Genomic DNA, 24,981 nt, shown 5'->3' with positions numbered 1-24,981 from the left:
TGTTTTCCAGGTTACTTTCTTGGACTTTCAGTAACCGGCTTATCAATGTTACGAATGTATCTTTATAACCTTCCATCACTCGCTCACGGTGTGTAAGACCGGCCCTGTAAGGAAATTCCAGTAACTTGGAAATTTGGTACTGTCGCTCCATATACCTCTTCAATAGAGAATCAACCACCGGCGAAGTCCGTTTGCTGAGTAAGATACAACATTGTAACTTCGTTATCAGGGAACATGATCTAGTACAGCGGGCGCGACTGTTGCGTACACATTTTTGTACTTTCCTATAAGATCTGGTAAATTTTAATTGATAAGTGATGAAATTGTTCAAATTTTTCTTCCTTATTTATATATATTATATTAATAGATACGGACTACGAGAAGGGACCAGAAAGATTATTGAGATTATTTGAGGAAGTTTCGACTGAAGAAGGGACGTGTGACAACGAAGATGATGAGGATGAACAAAATGAAATTGATCATATAGAAGAAACATCTGAATCTAGTGATACCGAACAAGAGTTTGAAGATGAAAAAACAAAGGGAAATGATGATAGTTTCAGAAGAAACCCGTACTTTATAGTTAGAGATAAAATAACACAAAGTGGAAAAAACACTGTCCACCGAAAAATGTAAGAACACGTAGCACGAATAAATATGGACGATTGCCAATCGTCAAACAATTCGTAAAGTCTAAAATAACACCTTTGGGTATTTGGAAGTGCATGTTCTATGACGAAATGTTAGATTTAGTTGTGGAATGTACAAATATAAAAATTGAGAATGTTTAAAACAAATATAGCAGAAGAAAGAGATGTGAAACCTACAAACCTTGCTGAAATTAAAGCTCTAATTGGCCTTCTTTATGTTGCTGGTGAAAGAAAAGCAAATCGCATGAATTTAGGAGAGCAGATGGCATTGGTGTTGAAACTTTCAGGCTTGTAATGAAAAGGGCAAGATTTTTGTTTCTCTTGCGCTGTCTTCGATTTGATAATATTCATAACAGACAAGAAAGATTCGAAATAGATAAACTGGCTCCAATACGAACGATTCTAGATAGATTCAACAACAATATCAAACAATGTTATTCTCATTCTGCTTACGTCACCATAGATGAAAGACTTGAGGCTTTTCGAGGAAAATGTAGTTTTAGGCAATATATTTCTAGTAAGCCAAATGAATATGGCATACAAATTTTTGCTATTTCTGATGCCAAGCAGTTTTACACTAACCACTTGGAAGTTCACGTTGGAAAGCAACCCAATGATCCTTTTCAAGTGAGTACAAATAAGCAAGCAGTAGTAGAAAGACTTACACCTTCAAGTACATAGGAACAATGATAAGCAACAAAAATGACACAGAAAACGAGACAAAACAAAGAATTCATGTGGGATATAGGGCATATAATAAGTACAAAACTATAATGCAGAGCAAAAGAATAAGCAGTGCAACCAAATTGAGAGTCTACAAGACTGCGATAAGACCAGTAGTTACATACGCCGCTGAAACAATCATGCTAACAAATATAGACAAAGAACTACTAAGGATGTATGAGAGGAGAATAATTAGGAAAATTCATGGCCTAGTAAAAGTTGGAAATAATGACCATAGAAGACTAATGAACTATGAAATTAAGAACATACTAGAAAATGAGGATATAATAAATACAATTACAGCAAAAAGAATACAATGGTACGGGCATATTAAAAGATTGGAAAAAAGGCAGGGCACAAGGAAAATCACAGAATGGAGACCGAGCGAGAAGAGATTGCCTGGCAGACCAAAAAATAAATGGGAAGATCAGATTGTGCAAGATATGGAACATCTGGGAGTACGTGACTGGAAAAAACAGATGCAGGACAGAAAAAAATGGAGAACAATAGTCGAAGCTGCAAAAATATGGGTCAAAAGAGCTCAATATATATATTTATTTACTTTACTGTGTGCCTCTGGTTCTCCAACTATTTCTTCTTGTTCCACCGTTCGGATTGGGATCGAAATCATCTATGGAAAACAATTAGAAGTAGAAAAGATGAATTCCGATGGAAACATTCATACAAGGATTAAATAACTTCGATGTGAATATTAATATTAGAAAACAAATTTCTTTGTAAATTGGACGAAATCTCTACTTCATTCAATGTTAAATTAATGTATAATGAGAATTCTAGACATATGCTTACTTAACAATTTAAATCAATCAAGAAAAATGAAGATGAATCAGCAATACCGGAAAATGGAATAAGCAATTCCGGAAAATGGATTCTGAATTGTATATAAAGGGTGCGAAGAAATTAAGTGAACAATTGAATGATTCCGAATAATCCTAGACAAAATCGTTCTAGTTTTTATGTTCCAAATGATACACAAATGAAGAAAAGTTACGTTTACACAATCTTCATGTTGCTTGAATTCGAAATTTTCATTCCGACGACCACTATAAAATATGATTTATGCCATACAGTTTCCCCTTATTAAAAATTTTGAATTGCCAACAATTTTAACACGAAAACGAACGATCAATCGAATAATTACCGATGTCTACATTTACACACATATACACAGTGGATAATTATTATTTTTTCGGCAGTCGTAGTGGTTTTCCAAATAAATTTTTAAATTGACTTTGGCAAGTGACAGAACGAATTTGAGGCAACTATAGATTACTCGGTTAATTAAAATCTAGTAATTTATATATTGAATGATGTAAAAACTAATATTCACATTTCTAGATAGCACTTTTTTCTTGGAATTTGTGTATTAATGCGGAAAGGTGAACTTCACGTGAATTCAGCATTAATCGTATTGTTTTTCTAGTAGTGAAACTAACAAACTTCGACATATATCAATCTTAGACATACAGGAATAATTGTCAAAGATGAAAGATTTTATATCAACTACAAAAAAGGGAAATGCACAAAGCAGTTTGTGGGCATTAATAAATTTGGTAGATTAATTCAAATATGAAATTTTCGCTAAAAAACTGATGATCGTCTGGCTCTGAAACGTCATGATGGCAATTTAGCGTAACTGTTGAAGGTTGAAGATCCACTCATGTATCTTCCCCAAGCCAACCGCCGCCATTTTGTGCAACTACACTTGAATCACCAGAAAAGAATTGTCAGTCTGATATGCACGAAATGCAAAATTTTGTATGAGGAAAATAAAATATTCAAAAACCATCTGCAAGCAATAATTTATTTTCAAAACTGTAGTAACTTTACCAAATTCGATTTTACTTTCGTTGGTCTACGGCTTGTAGTTCAATTCTGCAAGCTCGTTCGAAATCTTCCATGTTCAACATTTGTTATACTATTATTGTAGTACTGTCTAATTTTATTTCTTGTTTGTTACACAGTATTGTGAATGAATGTTTCTTAGTGGAAATTGCTCATCATTTTTCCTTTAGCAATAAAAATATGGACAAAATTTATTTAATAGCTGTAATATATTAGATTATATCGAGATGATTTGTTTTACGTAACGCAATTGAGTAAATGATGGTAATTTATAAAAAAATTGAGCTCTGCTTTGAAAATGGGACACAGTTTAGTTTCAAGTACATCCTCAAGCAATCTCATAACATGCGAGTCTATTCTCATCCAATCTACTGAAGGTTGTGTGAAATGAGTCTCAGTAGAGATTTTAAAGATTGAATGTTAATTATATATTATTCAAGGGGCGTTATGGGTCATAATTCATGCAAAATGTTTGTGATTCATTAAGGTGAATACCATATAAGACTATAACAACGAATAATGATATACAAATGCAAATAAACAGCGATATTCACATATTTTTATAGTTAACTATAACAATGATATGAAGATTTCAGTTGTAATCACTCATTCCAAATTTCAATATGATTAAATTTTGAATGAACTGAAACAAACTTGTTTTTTCTTTCCTTTTTGGTGAAGTGTTACTGAAATGTATATTTTACTGGCAGTGTCTGTGTAATCCTACGAGCTAGCGGCTCAAAAGTTGATAGAAAGATATCAATTTTAGTAATTCACGTCTTTTTTATCAAATTGTCGACCAATGAATCGTCCAACCTTGCATAAGGGAATAATTTACGGTCTCCTCACATTTAGTTTCATAATTTAACGTCAAATTCAATCACCTACAGTGAAATTGTCGTTGACAAAGGTCTATTAGGACTACTGTTGTTATATCCAGTGTTGCCTCAACGACCCACCACCTGCCACATTACAATTTTTCCTTTCCTCGTGCCACCACCTTTCTAGTTTTGGTTTTTAGCACGCTTATATAAGCTTCATTTCAGGTTTGTTTGTTTGTTTGTAACTCTTGTTTGGACTGAAGCCGGGTTCACATCTCACTTAAATTCTTAAATTTTCTGTCTCGAAGCATTCATCAGAATTATTTACTACGCACATGATTTATTTCAAGTTTGAACGTCATGTCACGCCCAAGGAAAGTAACTATTTGCGTCGTATGAGATTTCCAAGCTTGGTCTTTTTTGCGTGTGTTGTACTTCTTTTTGTCTTTTCAGTACTACCTACAAGCTAAATTAGGATAAAAGAAAAAAAATGTGTCGTATTCATATTTCTGAATCACCTCATTACCATAAAAAAGACTAAGAAAAAAAGATGTTGTTGGATAAAGATGGAAATGAATATAGTGGAAACCATTTAATCAATATATTATCTCTGGATTGTGGTACTGATCATTTTCGAAGTCTCTCACACGTTTCTCGCATGTCTTCTGCAGACTTTGAGGGCCTAATAAATTTCATTCTAGAATTATATCCTCCTCACTCAATACCATCTTCAATTACTCGCACAAATACGCCGTAGCCTTAAACAAAATCACGATAATGTCATCAATAAGAAATGAGACTTACATACTAAGCATAAATCATCATACGTTGTTTCATCATACGTTGTTTCATCATACGTTGTTTCATCATATGTTGTTTCATCATGTTGTTTCATCATACGTTGTTTCATCATATGTTGTTTCATCATATGTTGTTTCATCATACGTTGTTTCATCATACGTTGTTTCATCATAAGTTGTTTCATCATACGTTGTTTCATCATACGTTGTTTCATCATATGTTGTTTCATCATATGTTGTTTCATCATACGTTGTTTCATCATACGTTGTTTCATCATACGTTGTTTCATCATACGTTGTTTCATCATACGTTGTTTCATCATACGTTGTTTCGTCATACGTTGTTTCATCATACGTTGTTTCATCATACGTTGTTTCATCATACGTTGTTTCATCATACGTTGTTTCGTCATACGTTGTTTCGTCATACGTTGTTTCATCATATGTTGTTTCGCTATAGGTTGTTTCATCATACGTTGTTTCATCAGACGTTGTTTCATCATACGTTGTTTCATCATACGTTGTTTCATCATACGTTGTTTCATCATATGTTGTTTCATCATATGTTGTTTCATCATACGTTGTTTCATCATACGTTGTTTCATCATACGTTGTTTCATCATACGTTGTTTCGTCATACGTTGTTTCGTCATACGTTGTTTCGTCATACGTTGTTTCATCATATGTTGTTTCGCTATAGGTTGTTTCATCATACGTTGTTTCATCAGACGTTGTTTCATCATACGTTGTCTCATCATACGTTGATTCATTATTCGTTTTCCGGAACACACTTTTCACTTCCACTAACGTTTCCTTTTCTTTGCTAGAATTAACTCCTTTATTTTTTTCCTTCATCACACATTTTAAATTATAACATCTACATCAATGTTCTCTAGAATCCTTATTACGTTCCTGAATCGTCATTAAGCAAATGATTTATTAAGATCAACAAAAAGCAAATTTGAATGGGGAAATTATAAATCAGTCTGTATAATTGTGGTTATTATAATATTTTTAAATATTTCTAGTTATAAAATTTGAACTCAGAACTCGTAGTTAAATGGGAAAAACGAGGATATTGAACTTAACGAGGAAAAGCTCTTTTCCTTTTTAATTCCGCTTTGTGTATTTACCTGTTCCACCAACTAATCTTATAGGAAAAAAATAATATGAGTTTTTTGAATTGAGAGCGCTCTTTCTTATACTTCTTTATCCCTTTTGCCTAAACATTTCATTATTTTCTTTTCAGAAGTTATTTGAAAACCTGCCATCGTGATATTAAAATTCAATTTTATAAAAGTAGGTATTTCCACAGTTTATTGTGAGCTGCGGCTTTGATACCATCTTTACTTTTTAATGGGCTAATATGAAAAAATATAACAAATAAAATATCATATTATCAATATAATCTAGTATGATCTCGAAATTATAGAAAATTCTACTGTACTAAGAATAAGTAGTAATCATGATAGCTAGTAAATGACAAAACCTGATAACGTTCTCATATTTTAATACATATATTTATATGGCCATCTATCATAAATTAGTAAAAACTGTGTGTACGACTTGCGAGTTTCCTGTATTTACGATTGGACGGTTAATGTCGGGGGTTTACTGGAAGTAGAGGTGACAGTGCGACCTTCACCAATCTAATAACTCACGAGACATGATTTTTATCAAATATTCTAGTCTATCGTGTTTATAGCTATTTGTAATTTGATTTATTCCAATCAATTTTCGCCCATCACCTTCACTCTTGTCACAACCGTATGAGTTTCATCTTAATTTGCAACATCACAAAATATGCCAGATAAGTTTGCCATTTCTGTGTAATCGACAAGACGAATCCCCAAGCTAAGGGCTGAATCTCAATAGATCGCAGCGTGGAAACTTCTCTACCAGGTACAACACCCTGCCAGGTACGTAAGTAATCTACAGACAATTCCGAATTCCAACTTCGAAATGAGTAAGTAGATAAAAACAGATTAGTTAATATGGATAACTAAATTGATTTATTAACTAATCGAACACGAGCTATGAAGTATCAGAATTTTAGCTATTTGAAAGGTGCGATAAAGGAACTAGAGCGTCCGAGGTGTATTAGTGACAACACGTGCTAAATTATATCAATTGTTATCTTAAAAATGAGTGGAGAGTGTTTTTTGTGTGGTTCGGAAAAAAATTAGTTAAATAACTTAAAACTTACGTTGACGTTTCGACTTTTCTCTAAGTCTTTATCAAAATTTATCTTTCTTTTAAAAACTATCAAAAAAAACTAATTTTAAAACAGAAGAGACCTAAATTCAAGAACATCTAGATGCATTGATATATCAAAAGGTCTAAAAAATAAGAAATTGAAGAAATATATATATATATATATATATATATATATATATATATATATATATATATATAAATTGTGACGCTGTCTATATAGGACAAACATCTCAGTATCTAGAAAATAGACTAAGAGGTCATCAACACGATAAAAAAAATAGAACTGCATGAACGAACCATGAAATATCAAAAAAAAAAACATAAATTCAATTATAATGATTCAAAAATTCTTGAAACGGAATCTAATACACGAAAAAGAGAATTTTTAGAAATAGTTCACATTCATAAAAACGAAAAAGCTATGAATGATAAAAAAGATCTAAATAATTTAAGTGGAATTTATAGCTCTATTTTGTAAATTCTAATAAATTTGAAATATTTGAGGTTGTGTAAACCAAGGAAAAATTAGTTTCTCTTATTGGAACAAAGTTCTAAGTTGATTTTATCCTTATTTTGATATTCATGATGAAGATGATTTATAGATCAATATGAATAAGCAAATTGTCAGTGTCAATATCATATTTTGACTTAAAGAAAAGTCGAAACGTCAAAATTTATCTTTCTTTTAAATACTATCAAAAAAAAACTAATTTTAAAACAGAAGGGACCTAAAATCAAGAACGTTTAGATGCATTAATAAATATATATATAAACCAACGAAATATATATAGAAAACGTGAAATTTCTTCAATTTTTTTATTCTAACACCTTTTAATATGTTTATGTTTCTAAATCTTCTTGATTTTAGGTGTCATCTGTTTCAAAATTAGTTAAATCTTTCAAAAATTATTAAAAAAACTAATTTTGAAACAGAAAAGACTTAAAATCAGAAAGATTTAGAAACAAAAACGTAAAATTCTACAAAGTAGCGCGTGTCTAGTCTCTAAGAGCTGCATAGCTTAGTTTGAGGCAACTAGGCATTCGAGAGCAGCTCGCTTCCCAAAGGACATTTAGTTTTACTCTTCACTCCAAATCGTCTCATCTGGGTTTGTGTAAGTAAGAAATATGAAAATGACATAAGGGATGTCGTGAACAGTGCACTATCGCGTTACAGGAAAAATCAATATACTTACGTCCCTCTTTCTTCAAGTATATTGGTTTTTCCAGGTATATAGAGGAGGATTAAGCATTCTGTTAGGATATTATGAAGGTTATGAGATAAACGTGACTATAACTTCCCAAATTATGACAACTCAGTCAGGAGTTAATGAATTTTTGTTTTATAAAGAAAGTTGTTCAATGAAACGGTCGAAGAATGAAAAATGTCGTGAATGAAAGTCTACTTGTATCATGTATTTTTAAATGCGAAGCCACATGACCTAGTTGTTCAGCTCTGTATGAATAGGTATTTAAATGACAGTTTTACTTTTAACAACATTAGAGCACCTTAAACAATGGAACTAATAATGGAAAACGGTTCATCTACAGTAACATAGGATGATGGAGCAAACACCATGGACCAACACAAACCACATCGAAAGCTGAAAAATAACAAAAAAAGCTCATGCTGTCGTTTTGGTGGGATTTCAAAGGTGTTGTGTTTATTGATCTCCTTCCAAAGAACCAAACCATTAATTCTGATGTTTACTATCAACAATTAATGGAACTGGATGAAGTAATCGCAGAAAAATGGCCAGAATTGTCAAATCGGAAAGGTTTGATAACGCAAGGCCTCACATATCTTTAGCAGTAACTATTGGAGCTTGGTTGGGAAGTGATGCCACGACCCATAAAACATCCTGATTTGGCACTATCTGATTACCATTTATTCCGCATTTCGCAGAATCCTTTGAATGATCAAACTTTCCCAAATGACAAACGCACCAGGTTCAGTTTTTAGCTGATAAGGACTAAAAATTTTATGAGCGCGGAATCATGAAGCTGAAAGAAAGATGGCAAAAGGTCATTGAGCAAAATGGAAAATATATAATTGATTAAAAACTATTCTTTGAGAAAAAAAGTGTTTCATTTCATACTAAAAAACCGAAATTACTTTTTCGCCAGCCTATACATCATTTTGAAAGTGAATTTTCTATGAAAATATAGTATATCACTATGTAATTCATTCGAAGTTAGGTATTCTATCTGTATAAACACAAATCTAACAAAAACTCACATTAAGAGCTGCTTCTCTTCTATGGATTTAAAAAAATAAAAACACCAAAGCGGTCGTGATAAATTAGCCTCTATGTAAGTTCACACCAGAACGACGAAGCTCTTCAACTGTAGCTTTTTAACTTTTCCATTAACCGACATACATTACCCTAAAACCCTTTCATTGTTCGTTTATTCGTACTTATCAAATAGGCCATGAATAATTCACTTGACGAGTATACAAATCAATACAAGTCGAAGCTAACGTGAAGTGTGGTGTATTTTGTGTTTGCCGTTTCGTCATAAACATGCATAATTGAAAATCACAGAATATTAGCTTTGTTTGCGGGTCAAAAATACAATTCGAACCCGAACCAGTTGATAACCGATTCAGAATCGATGTGATACTCATATTTGATTACGAACTGATTCATATTTCAACGTTAATGACGTTTATCTAACTGACTACAAAATAGGGGGAATACCAATAAGGCAAAATAACACTTTTAGTCTGATAACTTCTACAACCGATTCCGAATCAATCAGGAGTTGCATATGACCCACGAAAAACCATTTTGATATTGCGCTAGCGACCGGTTCTCGAAGTGATTCGGAATCAGTTTTAAAATTGTTTCAAATTATTTGCTTGATTATGAACTTTATGATAAGTAGTAGTACCACTACATGTATTGGAAGTTGAAATTGCTTCATACGTCATTTTAAAAGTAGTACTTCTTGTGGTAGATGTACTTGTGATATTGCAAGTGATATGTTCACTTCTCATCGTCGTTGTTGACTTTCTTATAACATCCAATCTCAACACTCGCTGCACAGATCAGCACAAGAGGACAGCCTAATGGTGGATGATCGCTATTCCTCGAAATGGGAAATACCTCTTTACATCTCCTTATCTTAGTGGTGAATTCTCCAAACCCCTACCAAATTTTAATTTTAATCTTCCGAGATCTGACGGTTTCTCAGTAAGATCTCGCACATCACCTATGTGAAGACGACTTATTTCTCTGGTAAAATATACGATGATATCGATGAAAAACACAAGCGTCTGAATGCAATCTGACTTTGAACCACTACCTCTCTTTACATTAAAACGTTAAGCCTCAGCATACTTCAAAAAGTATTTACCAAAACGTTTTATGGATCCTATTCTCTAACTAAAATGCCCATCCTATACATCAAACTTACTCCTCCCGTTTATCCGCAAAAGCGCGAAAAAATTCGAGAATATGCTTCGAAAGTCTAATTAACGTTAAACTAAGCTTCATTATCCAAATGATAGCACCAAGACCTCTCGTCTGAGGTACCAAATTCCAGAGGTCACAAACTCAAATTTTGTTCCACATGGCCCTCATATTGAAACCATAGCTCATAGCATTTAGTACAACTAAAACGCGTCACAGACAAAAAAATGGAAATATATTTTCCAAATGACAATTCTACGTATTCATATTGTATTTAAAATCTTTGGATGAAAGTTTCGTATTCATATCACTTTGCTAATTTAAGTAGTAACAACATGAAAGCCGATTGAAAATCAAAAATTTCCGAAACTTTGAGGGAAATGTGGCCTCTCGTATTAGTAGATTCTGAATTTCGTAGGTCCTTTTTTCAAAATGCTTCCGAAAGAAAATAGAATGAAAAAACATATTCTTCTATCTTTTATATTTAATAGAATATAAATATTGAATTTCAAAGTTTTGTTAAATAATATAAATGGATAACTATGAAGATTTTCTTTATGAATGATTTTTAAAAAGATGTTGAACTTACGTCTACGTGAACTCCATCGACTTCATATGAATGTGCTTGAGGTCTGGCTTTAGGAACAAACCGATAAAATTCTTCGTGTTCCTTATACCATTTTACAGCATACAGAGTATCGTTTCCCAAATCAAAGTCGCAGTGTAGAGTAGCAGTTTCTCCTGGAGTTCGATATTGGGGTACCGTAACACGCACCCACTTTAAACCCCCACCACTAGACACTGCTGAAAGAAAAAATTATTACTCAATGTTGAATTAATGAAGATAATTGGATATTTTTTAGAACCTGATTTAGTGATTCAGTTCTTTTATTTAATTATTTGGTTTTTGGTTATCAAAATGTGCGTTAGAAGATGTAGTAGTGTTGTTTGAAAAATTCCTACTTCAACCTAAAGATGTCAGTACTTAATACACAATTAAGTTGAGATATGGGTGATTCCGTTCTAACTGTGATTTTTTGTATTCAAAATTTCAAGATTTTAAAATTTAACTTTTCTAACTTTTTTATGCATATTATTCATCTATTTTACTGTAAAAATAAAACTCTAAGAGGAATTTACTACAACTTCAAAGTATCACGAGCAAGACACAAATGTCGGATTTTGAGTTCCACGGTACTGACTCATTTATCCACGGTACTGACATGGTAACTTAAGATATTAAACAACAAGTGCATCAATTTTCCTCAGTTTGATCATAAACATTAGAATTTATAAGGTAATTAGTTTAAATCATTTGTTACGACAAAAAAAATTAATAATTTATCGGTAAATTCTAGGAATGGACATGACACGGTACTGACATGGTAACTTAAGATATTAAACAACAAGTGCATCAATTTTCCTCAGTTTGATCATAAACATTAGAATTTATAAGGTAATTAGTTTAAATCATTTGTTACGACAAAAAAAATTAATAATTTATCGGTAAATTCTAGGAATGGACATGACACCGTACTGACATTCAAGTGATGTAGTATAAGTTTTCTTTAAGTGGCAAGTTATATTGTATAAAAATAATGTTTAAATATCTTAAGAATTATTCAATTAACACAAAATTTTTATTAATTGATTATTAATTAATGACTAGTACAAAAAAACAATACAGGACATTGAATATCACAGTTAGAACGGAATCACCCATATATATTTTTAGTGCACGCGTTGATAGAGTCGTTGTGAAGATTTTTTATAAAATGGGAGAAACTGATCATCGTATATTTGCTTTTGAAAGATATTATGACTTCACTATCAATATTACAAGAGCTATCAAATGTAAAAATCAATATAGTGCACCGATAATGAGGATCAATTGTCTAATTCGAGTTTTTGATGACAGAACTGCTATAGAATAAATAAAAGTGATTTGGAATTTATTTTTGGTATCCTCACTCAGTAATGATCTTGCTAGTTATTCCAATTCAGTAAATGAAGCACTTATTTCCTCTAGAAAATCATAAAGTCAAAGATAATTCAATAAACAAAGTTAAGATGAGGAAAAGCGCGTCACTAAGACAAATAACTGTTTTCAAATGTACATGAAATTAGTTAGAAAAAATGGAAAAATACATGAACTATTATGATTTTATGTAGAGTTGTCTGTAATCAAACCTAGTGCACTTCATTGTATATAAAGGAGGTGCTCCTCCGTTTCATCATCATTTTATTTGATTTTCTTCAAAATATGTCAATTGTATATGCAATTTACTTGTAGAGAATTAAGATATGTTGAGGTCATTTGGATAAATTCACTTTTTCTAGTCAAATTATGAAATGAACACACACTTTAGTCCAAATTCTGACAGTTATCCAATAATAGATGCCTGTTGATATCAGCTCAGTTACTTTTTTGGAAACGTTCACGTAGTTGAATTAAACTTATTTTTCAACGTTCTGTAGAAGGATAGTTTAGCACAGTTTTGTCCATAGCAAAATGATGCGTTATCCTGATAAAAAGCACTTGGTTTTTATTCAAATACTGCCGCTTTTGTAATATTTTTTTCGGGTAAAAAGGAAGCACAAGAGGGTGAACCCTATTACACTAGAGTACTTCAAGTGGTGCCTGCTATACGGAGTTGCCTATGGATATCGATCTTGAACGTGCTTCGATAGCTGATTCCTTAGGCATGCACTTCTCCTAAAGACGTCCAAGATAATCCCATTTAAATGGAATTATGTTGGACACCTGAGAAGAGCATCTGCCGCAGAAGTATCGGTAAAACAGAGTGTGGTTGAGAACCTTTTTTCTATGCTGTAGGTTATACAAGTTTCTGGTCAACTATGGATCTTTTATATTTCGAATTGATGTCTACTGTATTTAGTCGAGTATCCTCAGGGTTTGCTTGGGAACCAAGCTCCAAATGTGCGAGAAATACTCCAAATGGGCCTTGTAGATCAATATAACTATAACATATCATTTTTTCTTCTTTTATATCTTCTAATTGGGGATATTGAGCACTACTTCTACAACTGTTTCATTCGAAACTGGAGTCAAGTCTTGCACTAAGAGTTTCTTTCATTTTTTTAATTACATTTCAACTTGCCCAGATCGCACTTTTTAGTATATTTGATGCTTTTCTTGACTTATATTAGGCAATGGAGTTTTCTAAGGGTGAGGTTCCAGATTGAACTGATGATATATATGAAGTACTGTCTACATTCGGTGATGTTTTGCTTGACGGACATAGAAACGTGACAATTTTAGATGATAAGACGACTCTCTGAAGGCATAAATATAATATAAAGGTGTGGTTTATCACTGAATCAATCAAATTTTGTAGTGACAACCAAATGTTTATGTAATATTAAATGTATTCAGTAGTAGCAGACGTATCGTGTGTGTTTACTTTTAGTGCGTTGTCTTTGTCTGTATTGAATGTTTGTTTTGTTTTGATATGACTTGTTTTTTCATTTTTGTTTCGGTCTGACACCATATGAACGTGCTAGTTTTCGCTACTACAAGTGCTGTTTTACTAAACTTCACCTTGTATGCGAGTGGAACTAGGTATACCACAACATCATGCTATGTCACATGACGATCATTATCAGTTTACGTACAGCATCGATGTTTTCTGGCCCAAGTTTATCGAATATGTTACAAATAAAACTAAGCAACTTTGTGTAAGCATTTGATTTTCTCACTTATCTTAGTGCATTTTATTTCTGTTCTTATGTTAAATGAATATCTTCAATCGTCATTCAATCCCTGTTTATCCTTCATATATTTTGTAACCTCATTAAGCTTTTCCTATTTTGATTTTCCTTATTGCTTTGTCTCACTTCATTTTCCATGATTTCCTCTTTTGTCCTCATATCCTCATATTACTCCCCCTTTTTTTTCTAATTTTCTTAAGACGTAAATTCAACTGAATAGTTTTTTTAATCTTTTTCGATCGGAAGTATTAATAAGCAGGTTTTCAGTATTTTCAATTTTCCATGCCTAAGTCGTATGGTTATAAGATCGAGTTCCGAACCGATGCGTTAAATAACTTTGTTTAAATTTCATAGATGAGGTAGTTTAGTTTCATTTCCAGTTTATTATAGTATAAAACGAGTACTGGACTATTCCAACTTACATGTCTACTTCATTTAAATTGTTTGTTCTCTTTTTAAGCTCCTACATATTTTTATATCACAAGTTTCCTTGGAACTATATAAGATAACAAAACTCCTGAGCACATTAAAATTCACAGTTCTATTTAGCCGACGAAATGGAAGGACCAGAACGATACTTTCGAACATATTGCCGACAAGTTCATTTAACTTGAACAATTCGAGAAGCTCTGAATTTTATTACAAGCCATATTGCTAATAGTCCGGGGCAACCATCTTATTTTCGAAACATGAGATTTAAATCTCCGGGGAATGATTTTGTGAAGATCTCAGAATGTTTTAAAACTAAACAGACTTTATATTATGTAATATTAATATAACCAGGATATAGAACTGACATTGCTGGTGATCTAGTTTTTAGTAATGAAATTACCCTTTTAAGAGTTTTTATGAACTAATTTTGTATATCAAACAAATGTTTTATTTTTTTATAGTCATAGTTATTCAGAAAAATATTTATTTGGGTATACATGATGTTATAACTTGTATGTATTTGAAAGAACTTAACTATTAACGAAATTGATTTTAAAAGTATTAAGTACTTCTGATAACATATGATTTACTTTTCCAAACTCAAACATAAAAATCGACGAAGCCATACAAAAGGTTATCCAGGTATCAACACGTGATTCCATATAACAGAAATTTCTATAGAGCTGAACATCCGTAGAGATCCAGGGTACATTAGTATGAATGAAGTTTCTATGGCGCTTATTGATTCCATGTCTTCTAAAGAAAGTTATTGAAAATCAAATTTAAAATTATTGAGAATCTCGATTTTTTTCATGGTATAATCAAAAATATAGCCCAAATCAAAATTGTGCATCAAAGAATTGTATACAAAATATTTTTTTCTCACCTCTCTCACCATTTCGAAATTTCTGAGAAAAAATATCCAATCTCAACCTGAAGAGGTCACGACTTATCAGTATAAGTTCAGGAATATATTTCTGGATGCGTTATTAAAATTTCAGTAATTTTGAAATGGGAAAATTGAAGCATGAAGATGTCATTGAATATTCTTGAGGGACAATAAGCTTAAGAAAATGGAAGATGATCATTCAAAGTTGTAGGAATTTCTTCTTCTTCTTGTAGTAGGACGAGGTCCTGTCAGGTCTGTCATCTGCCCTCTTGTGACGCCGATGTCCAGCTATCGTACCAGCGTTTTGGGGGCCTACCGATTGGGCGTCTTGTGTCTGGTTTCTGTGTTTTGGCCCATTTGGCAATCCGTTCTGGAGCCATTCGTTCTACATGGTCTCTCCATTGTCGGCGTCTTGCTCTTACCCATCTAACGACATCTTGTACTCCCAGTTCTCTTAACGTATCTGTGTTGGGTATTTTATCGTGGAGTGTGGTACCCTTTATTGTTCGTAATATCTTCATCTCTGCTGTTCTCATTTTTCTCTTTGTTTGTGTTTTGATTTTGAAATGGGCAAATTGAAGCATGAAGATTTCATTGATTATTCTTGAGGGACAATAAGCTTAAGAAAATGGAAGATGATCATTTAAAGATGTAGGAATTTGAGAAACTGAATTCAAACAAAGCCGTATTAGTTTGATAGACGACAAGCGTTTGGGACAACAGCCATATCATCAGATAAGCTCGTCAAATGGATATTGACTCGTCAATTATTCTCACATTTCGATGATAGCCATGGCGAAAATTGAGAAATTGATTAACCACCTATTCTATCCACCAGATCTAGCTCTCAGCGATTCCTTTCTATTCCCATGCATTGAAGTTTTCTTCAGATAACTACGTAACATACGTAAATGCCTATTTTGAGAAAAAACACGACAACTATTATTATTTAGAAAGGTTATGAATGTTAGAACATGGGTGGAAACAATTATAGTCTTGAATGGACATTATATTGGAAAAGAAAAATTATTATTGGAAAACATTTCTCGTTTCTTTAGTAGATTAAAAATATTTCAAACTACCATCGTGAATATTTCCACACCACGCATGATGTAGTGTACTTTGTACACGTGATTTTTTTGTAGCCATATTCCACAATCTGTAATGAGTTTCATGGGAAAATATTCAATGAATAATTTAAGCGAAGTTGATGAAGATGATCAATTTAAATCAAAGATTCTTGGCCTAGTAATATCTCATATTTGAATTTCTTGTAACTAACAAGAAAAATAAATGTAATGAATTCCGGATTACTCTTAGGTGGAGGAAAATGAAGAAGTTGACCGTCTCGTTAAAGTAGGGACAGACAAACTTGTAGAGTGGTTCAAAGCGGAGTAATACTAGGATGGAGACTTGATGTGATGATAAAATTTTGATCAAAATTTTATTCGCTTAATTTTTATCGACAAATTCAATTACCACATCTGGTATATAACTTCAACAATAGTGATGAGATAATCCTGCTGTTGAGCTATTGGAAATTGAAATTCATTAACCACGAAACAACAAGAAGGAATAGGGTAGTCATGTGTGTATAGAATATAATTATCTTACCTTCTCCTATTAACTGGCAAATTAAGACCAGGTGGAGGTGTTCCTAAATTAAATCTATTCAATCAAGTAATAAATGAAAAGCTTACATATAATTCCGATTATAATAATCATGTCAACTAAATACATAAATTTTAGTAGCTAGCAAATTTTGTATCGAAATTTGGACTAAAGTATTATTAAAACGATATTTCCACTATAATTTCTACCAAGCCAAATCGTTTCTAACCGTTCTTTTTAGTAAAATTTTCATGAAAAAAATACTATGTGAGCTTTATTCCCACATAGTGCCTTACAGCCAAAAAATTTAATGATACTAATTCAATAGATTAATTCTTCGGTCGGGTTTATTTAAAATTCTTAGGATTTTTATACAGAGTGAGTTTTATGTATAAATTGCCTCAATTATCTCGGAAACAACGTACGATTACTATAAATTTTCGTGCACAAAAGTCTTGTAGCACGGCCGGTATTATGGTGGTATCTACATTGTTGTCAGATCTTTCCTTGTTTCGGAAAAATAAGGAACTTTGTAATCACCCTATACATTTTGTATTTCTTGAAATCCTTGAGAAAAACTGATTATTTTTCAGTTTATAGTATCTCTACCAAAGTTACAATAAATATTGTACTTTTAGATGGCTACATAAAAATATTTTTTCAAAAAACAATGTGAATTAAATGCGACGACATAGAAAGTTTTGCGATTGTCTTATATATGTCGCTATAAGGATGTTTTGAATATATTTGTATCAAAATCTGATAAATCGTAAAAACCGAAGAATTCGAAAGTTATGAAATTTGATGAAAAAATATTGAAGACATGGTAGTCGCAACGACAAAAAGAAGCATGGGAATATTTTGCCACAAAAATAGAAGAAGTCCGTGAAGGAAATCAGAAACTCTTGTTCAATTTTATATAAATATGGAACATCGAATATTATAAAACAAATAAAAAACAAAAATGGTTTTGCGTTCACTACTTTGTGGAACTACAGAATTCAACAATTATCGACTGTATGTGTCTTTCAAAACGTGTCAAATCCAGCAAAAGTTTTTCGACCTCTCACACATCAGTTCAAAGAAAAACGTTTTTGAGCAATCAAAACATCGAATTGATGGATCATCCGCCGCACAGTCCTTATTTGGCATCGACAACGTTTTTGTATAGTTGAAGAAGCGATCGATGCGTTTAAATCACATATTTGTGTGTACAAAATTCATATATATTATTGTTTTTATTTGCCTATCTTCAAACTTTTCTCTAATTATAAGTTTTCAAAGTATAGTTTCAATGAATTAATTATCGTTTTGTTCACAAAAAAAGTGGGGATGGTGAACTTATTTGCTGTATACTTGTTACAATGAAGTTTTATTAAAAATTCATACAACTAAACTACTCATTGATTGGTTTTGATGATATCGCAATCAGTGACATTCACTAATTTGAAATTAGCATTTAAATGATGCGAGATTTGGAACTAGTACATAAACATTCTTTTCGAGCATCTCTTCCTGTTTATTTCAACGGATCTTTCTTCTAACGATTTTCTTCTTAATGCCAGCTATTACAAGATGCTTAATTTTAATGTAGCTACATTAAAGCCCGACAAATATCATTTCGTTGGAGCCCGAAGACTGCGAGCATGAGAAGGTTTCACTTATTTCCGAGGTTAATGAAGCCGAATGAATGTCGTTGTCCTAATTGTGTTATTAACATTTACACGCCATAGAACGTCTAAGAAACAAAAAGGGATTTAGGGCGAACATAGGTATATCCCCTAGAGACATAAACTATCTCAGCCAAGAGAATGTGACGTAAATAATTAATTGCAATTTATTATTGCGGCAAAATCAACAGTAACTCAAATTAATATGGATCCTGTCATCGTTAATAATAATATGTTTTCAACAATATGCATCAACCCTTCCAATACGATTTTTTTATTATATTAATTAATGCAATATTCATAGCAAAAAATATTTATAACAAGTGAAACAAATATTTAAATAAATGATCATGTTAGTTATTGATTATTGTTAAATAGTAATTGGGACATATTGTCCCAACATTATATGTGAGTGGGTCGTATGTGTCCCAGAATATTTTATAATAGTGATATACTGGAGCATATAAAATATATGCTGTACCAATAAGAAAAAAGGTAATCAAGAATGATACTTAGTAGAAGAATCCTTGCAGATCGCTACTGCGCCCATTTGAATCTTTGTCCTCTTCTCTTTATTGAAACCAACACATTGACACATCATTTTATATTTGAATTTCTAGAAATAGACAGATTATCCCCAGTATTATCCAGCAATTTGGTTCTATTTGAGGATCGTCCTCTTTTCATTATGGGATTTACCAATGGACATCATATTTTCTGCCTCTGGTATGATAAAGTTTATGAACAGCAGTCTTGTTTCATTTTATATTATATATGCATCATAAATCTTGTCATTAATATCTTGTCGGAAACCAGCCCTATTTAGAGCTTCCTCTATAGGGATCATTTGATCGGCGTGATCGACGACATCTATAATTTCATTATGAAACATAATTAAATCGGGACAAGTAATTTCTATTTCACTGCCATCTTTTGCTTTTCTTTCTACCGACACTATGACAGTTGCTTAATACCAAAAAATCTCTATTATCTCACAAACGAGTGTAAATTATACTCTTTTCAATATGCTATCATTTCACTGTCTCCTCTTTGTAATTCACCTCAAATTTTTTCTGAAATAACTGAACATGACGCTACCGTTTTATTAGAGAAACGTAGAACGATCATTTCTGAATGGTACACCAGCTTTTGTTTGCCAGAAGTGTTCGAAAACAACAGGAAAACCAATTGCAGAAGACGAATTATTCTCCACCTCGACAATGCGAGTTATCATAGATTAGTTCCAGCGGCATCCTTTTTTAATAGTCAAAAAGTCGAATTGGTGAGACATTGACCGTATAGTCATTAATCGGCACCCAATGATTTCTTATTAGATCAGATCAGATCAGAAATGAATTACGAAGTCAACGTTTTTCTACACCCGAAGAAGCAGTTGATGCAATCAAATCACAAGTTTTGTAGGCACCTCAATCGGAATGGAAAAAATGCTTCGACAATGGGTTCAAACGCATTCAAAGATATATTGATCTTAATGGAAAATATTTTGAAAAACAATAAAGGCATAACCAATAATAAATATTGGCTTTCATGTGATGTGAAGAAAACAGAATTCGTCGAAAAAATATTGTGAGAATGTATGGAAACATAAGAGGGAAAGAGAAAACGACTACGAAACCAAATAAAAAAGTAACGGAATTAAAAATATACGATAAGAAAGGATGGAAGACTCAGAATAACTTGGCTAGAACAAGAGGAAAAAGAGGAAGAACGAAATGACAAGAAAAAAATGAAGAATATTGTACTTATAATATCATTGGAGGGATTTGTATGGATGTATAGTGAACAGCAGCGAGTACATCTACGTCATCATTTTTATAATCGGCTTTCCTCTGTTTCTTTGGTTTTCAAAAATTCATATTAATTTGGAGAATCCCATTTGAGGATAATTTTATTAAGTTTCATTTTTTAGAAGGTTTTGTTATCTTTTCAAAGTAAAAAATATGTTAATTTAGAGTGTTTCCCACTTCCAAATGACATATACTTATGGTCTCAAATATTTAAAAAACTTCCAATCAACATTCCTTTTGTAATTCTAACAGAAATCGAAATATCAACTACTCAGTTTATTGTATGAGAAAAAAAAAGTTGTCACTTGAAGCATCACCTCACATCCCCACATCTTCTATTCCTTTATGTTTAATTCTTAATCATCATCGTTTGTTGATATTTACAACCTAAATAAAGGGATATGCCGTCAACTGGGAGCAATCCAATAATTGACATGTTTACATATACGATCCAAATGAGGAATAATATGCGTCGCTGGAAATTCACTAACTGGCAGGCCTTAATAATAAATAAGAGTTTTGAAGTGGAAAAACTGTGTTCTTGTGGGGACGATCGATATATATTAATTATTCACAATTGTCTAAGACAAAAGAAAACTCTGACGGAAATCAATTTTGAATAAAACTTTGATTTCCAAACAATTAATTACAAACTATGAAAATAGAGAGGGAAGTTCGTTAAATTGTTGTGGATGGGATAGGAAATATTTTAAGTTTAGCTGTGAAATTTGTCTCTGTAGCTCTGGAGTAATGCTTAATAGGATGGTGTGGACTTGAAATGGAATGAAAAAAGCAAAAAACAAAAAGGAAGACAAGTTTGCGAAACAAACAGTTTTGGGAAAGTGAAACAAATGTTATCTTATTGTTAAGTAAGCGTGGAGGCGGGTATAGCTGCCACTCTATTTTTTTCTGTAGTCTGCCATTTGCTTGGTGAATCGATTGATAGGTCCTCGCTAGAAGCCGAGGATGGGATAGGGAAGTTTTCTATTTGGCTTCGAGGAAAGAGGTCGTCTAGTAGTATTTAAAGGGATAAGAAGTTTGATTTTGACAAAGGAATTGTGTATCTAACTTTCAAGGCATTCATACATGTCATAACGTCCTCGTCTGATGTAAATTCCTCTCGAGCAAGTAGAAATTTTGATTTGAGAAACAGGAGAAAATCACTGGGGGCCGCTGAAATTGGTGAGGCACAATTCGTGAGTCTTAGCCATAGCTGAATGATGCGTTATTTTGATACAAAAGTAGTTTGTTTTTCTTCATATGCTGTAGCTTTGTATGACAATCTATAATATTATTTAGCGCCTCAATTTGGGTGAAGTCAGTGAATTATAAAAAGTATCCGATAATATTGCACAACGGGCAATGGAAAGGGCAATGTTGGGAATTACGAGAAGGGATAAAATTACAAATGAGAACATAAGAAGAAGAACAAACGTTAAGGACATTATTGAAATTATAGCCCAAAAGAAATGGAAATGGGCAGGCCATGTAGCCCGAATGACGGATAATAGATGGACGAAAAGAATATTGGAGTGGAGGCCAAGAATGGATAAGAGAAGTAGAGGCAGGCCGCCAACAAGATGGAGTGACGATGTAAAGAAAATTGTAGGAAATTGGATCCATACAGCTCAAGATAGAGATAGATGGTTTAAACTAGAGGAGGCCTATATCCAGCAGTGGATGGAAGATGGCTGATAGATGATGATGATCCGATAATATTAATCACGCCTCAATAGAAAATATTGATACATCAAACCAGCTCACTTATCTACTAGCTTTGGACAGAGATAAACTGGTAAAAAACAAGATAAGTGGACAAAAAATGAGGTACGACGAATGTAGCTGCATGGACTAGAATAAATCCCATATTCTATACTTTTTAAAAGAACTAGAAATCTCATACCAAACGTAGGTAAATGGTATAAATACCAGTATAGGAAGACAAATTTCCATTTAATACAGGCACGAATCCTTCCGAAAACAATAGAAAGATAGGGGATGGAATGTGTATGTTCTGTAAAGAATAAGACACGGTGTAACACACATTGTTCAAATGCGAAAAGTCGAAGAGCCTAAGAAGCCTAACCGAATGATAAATAGGAGCTCAAATAATAAAGGAGACCATAACTCAGAATATTCTGAAAGTATGGGGAACTGAAATGCCACAAAAAATGATTGATAAAACTTTGGAAACTAAAGATGTAGTTCGGGTATCCTGCAGGATAGAAAACACTAGCCTCTCCGTAATATATAGTCATTTATGAATCAGGAGCTGGTAACTTGGAGGAAATTGATAAGTTCTTAGTGGGTAGTAAGAATCTGTAGTCCCTCACTACCCCTACCACAAAGTGTGGAGATTTTCTCATCTATTAAAAAAGGATTGTCGGAAATTTTTGAAACAACCATTGAATATTTACTGACGTCGGTTGATGTCGTTTGACGTCAATTGATATCAATTTCTGTCAATTGCTATTCATTGGAGTCTATTAACGTTGATTTCCAATTAATTCTAATCAAGTCTTTTGATGTTGATTGACATCGCTCAATTTAAATTCATATCAACTGATCTCAATTGATGCCTATTGTTGTTGATTGAAGTATATTGATGTCGATTGTCATTTGATGTTGACTGAGGTCTTCTGATGTTAATTGATGGCGATTGGTATCGTTCGAAATCAACTGACATCAACTGATGTCTATTGTTATTGATTGATCTCCATTTAAGTCAATTGATGTCGTCTTACGTCAATTGATGTCTATTGACATCGGTTGGTATCGATTCACGTCAATTGACGTGAATTGATGTCTAATGTTATCGATTAATGTCAATAATGTCCATTGCAGTAGTGTCCTTTTGGTGTTTATTGACATGGATTGATGTTTTTTGACATCAATTGACGTCGATTGATGTCGATTGATGTCTATTAGAGTTGAATAATGTCGATTGATGTTGAAAGATGTCTTTAGTGTAATGAATATGATATATTTTTGAAATTATTAGAACTTTTACTATAAAAAATTTCCATTTTTTAGTTCTACTGCACTCTAAATGTTTTTACAACCGTAATTAAAAGGCATACTTACTATAAACTAATCCAGCCAGAAAATGGTAGCATACAAGTTGCAACGACTTCGGACCCATTGTAAACCACCAACTGAAAAATATATGCGAAAACGTAATCGCATTCACAGCTTTCCACTTTTTCCCAAGTTAATTCGAAGTCTATTCTGTCGTCATGCAACACATTCTGCTGTACTTTTTCGATTTATGTTTTCTCTTCTTTCTTTTTTTATTTTTTGGTGTATTTTACATTTGTTTGGAAAGAATGATTATTATTCTGTGTCTGGCAACCGTCACGTCGCGTACATCAAAGGACTTTTTTGCGGGATTAAAAATCAATCCTTTTTAGTTCTCCTCTTCTGTTGCTTCTAACGCGAAAATATATGCATATTCTGAAAAAGAAAACATATCAAGTTATTAAAAGCCCAGTGGAACATCATATTTTCATCATTTGAAAGAGGTTTTACGGTCGGACGAGTTGATAATTAATTCGAATTCTTTACTATGTGTACAGATGAGACAATTTCGAAAAATCGTAGTAATTAGAGTGAAAAGTCGCATATATGCTATTAAAGATATTAATTGGGATGAGCCGAAAAAATAGAGGAATTTAGACTCAATATCCATTCGCACATAGTCAAGTGAAGTTTGTAAAATTATAGTTTTTGAAGAGAAACTACAAACATCGCATTTCTATTTGGTTCAGATATATAAACTGAGACTAACTTCAAGAAATTGAAAAAAAAACTTAAAGCCGTGTACCAAAAAAATAATAATTAATTCTAAAACGAATTCATTCCCAATCCAAACCACTGAAGTCGTATTCCCCATTTATTACCTAGGCTTTTAACAATATTATCAGCCTACTTTTAAAACCTTTGTACTGGAGAAGAAACTATTGATTATAATAAAAATATTAATATATACGCCAATGATAAGGTCCTACTTGCAAATAGAGCTGTATGGAAATCTTTAGATTTTAGAATCCTATTGTAAAAAATTCAATTTGGAATTGAATTTCGGTGAATGTGATGGTTTATCGTAGGACATGAGTTTATAGCATAATTTTACTGTAAAGAAATTCCAGTTGAGCTTTCCAATGCCTATGAATATTTAGAATCTATCTCATATTTGATAAAATATTTTTAAACAATCGAGAATAAAAAGCGAAATTAACTGAAGTAACAACTTTAAGAAATATAACCTCAGCCTCAGCAGCACTGTGTACTATCTTCTTTCAAATATACAAGCGATATTTGGGTGTTGAGATAGTTGAAACAAAACGAAT

General features: G+C 32.5%; 1 protein-coding gene and 1 long non-coding RNA gene across 3 annotated transcripts in view; one reads left to right on the top strand and one right to left on the bottom strand.

Moving 5' to 3' along the window:
- LOC130896384 (uncharacterized) overlaps positions 1–24,981 on the bottom strand; it is a 155,663-nt gene that overhangs the window by 102,167 nt on the left and 28,515 nt on the right. Inside the window, exons 2-3 of one of the 2 annotated variants that reach the window (XM_057804418.1) lie at positions 23,717–24,085; positions 11,080–11,294 (exon numbers count right to left, since the gene is read on the bottom strand). In XM_057804418.1, the coding sequence (XP_057660401.1) occupies positions 11,080–11,294; positions 23,717–23,774 (273 nt within the window). In that variant the 5' untranslated portion in view covers positions 23,775–24,085. The remainder of the gene's footprint in view (positions 1–11,079; positions 11,295–23,716; positions 24,086–24,981) is intronic. The other variant, XM_057804419.1, reaches the window with a different exon arrangement.
- LOC130896385 (uncharacterized) overlaps positions 1–24,981 on the top strand; it is a 67,556-nt gene that overhangs the window by 15,369 nt on the left and 27,206 nt on the right. The gene's annotated exons all lie outside the window — the stretch shown is intronic.

Source organism: Diorhabda carinulata, chromosome 7, assembly GCF_026250575.1.
Source record: "Diorhabda carinulata isolate Delta chromosome 7, icDioCari1.1, whole genome shotgun sequence".
NCBI lineage: Eukaryota > Metazoa > Arthropoda > Insecta > Coleoptera > Chrysomelidae > Diorhabda > Diorhabda carinulata.
The sequence above is the reverse complement of the archived record's forward strand: the minus strand, read 5'-3'. Positions and strand labels throughout refer to the sequence as shown.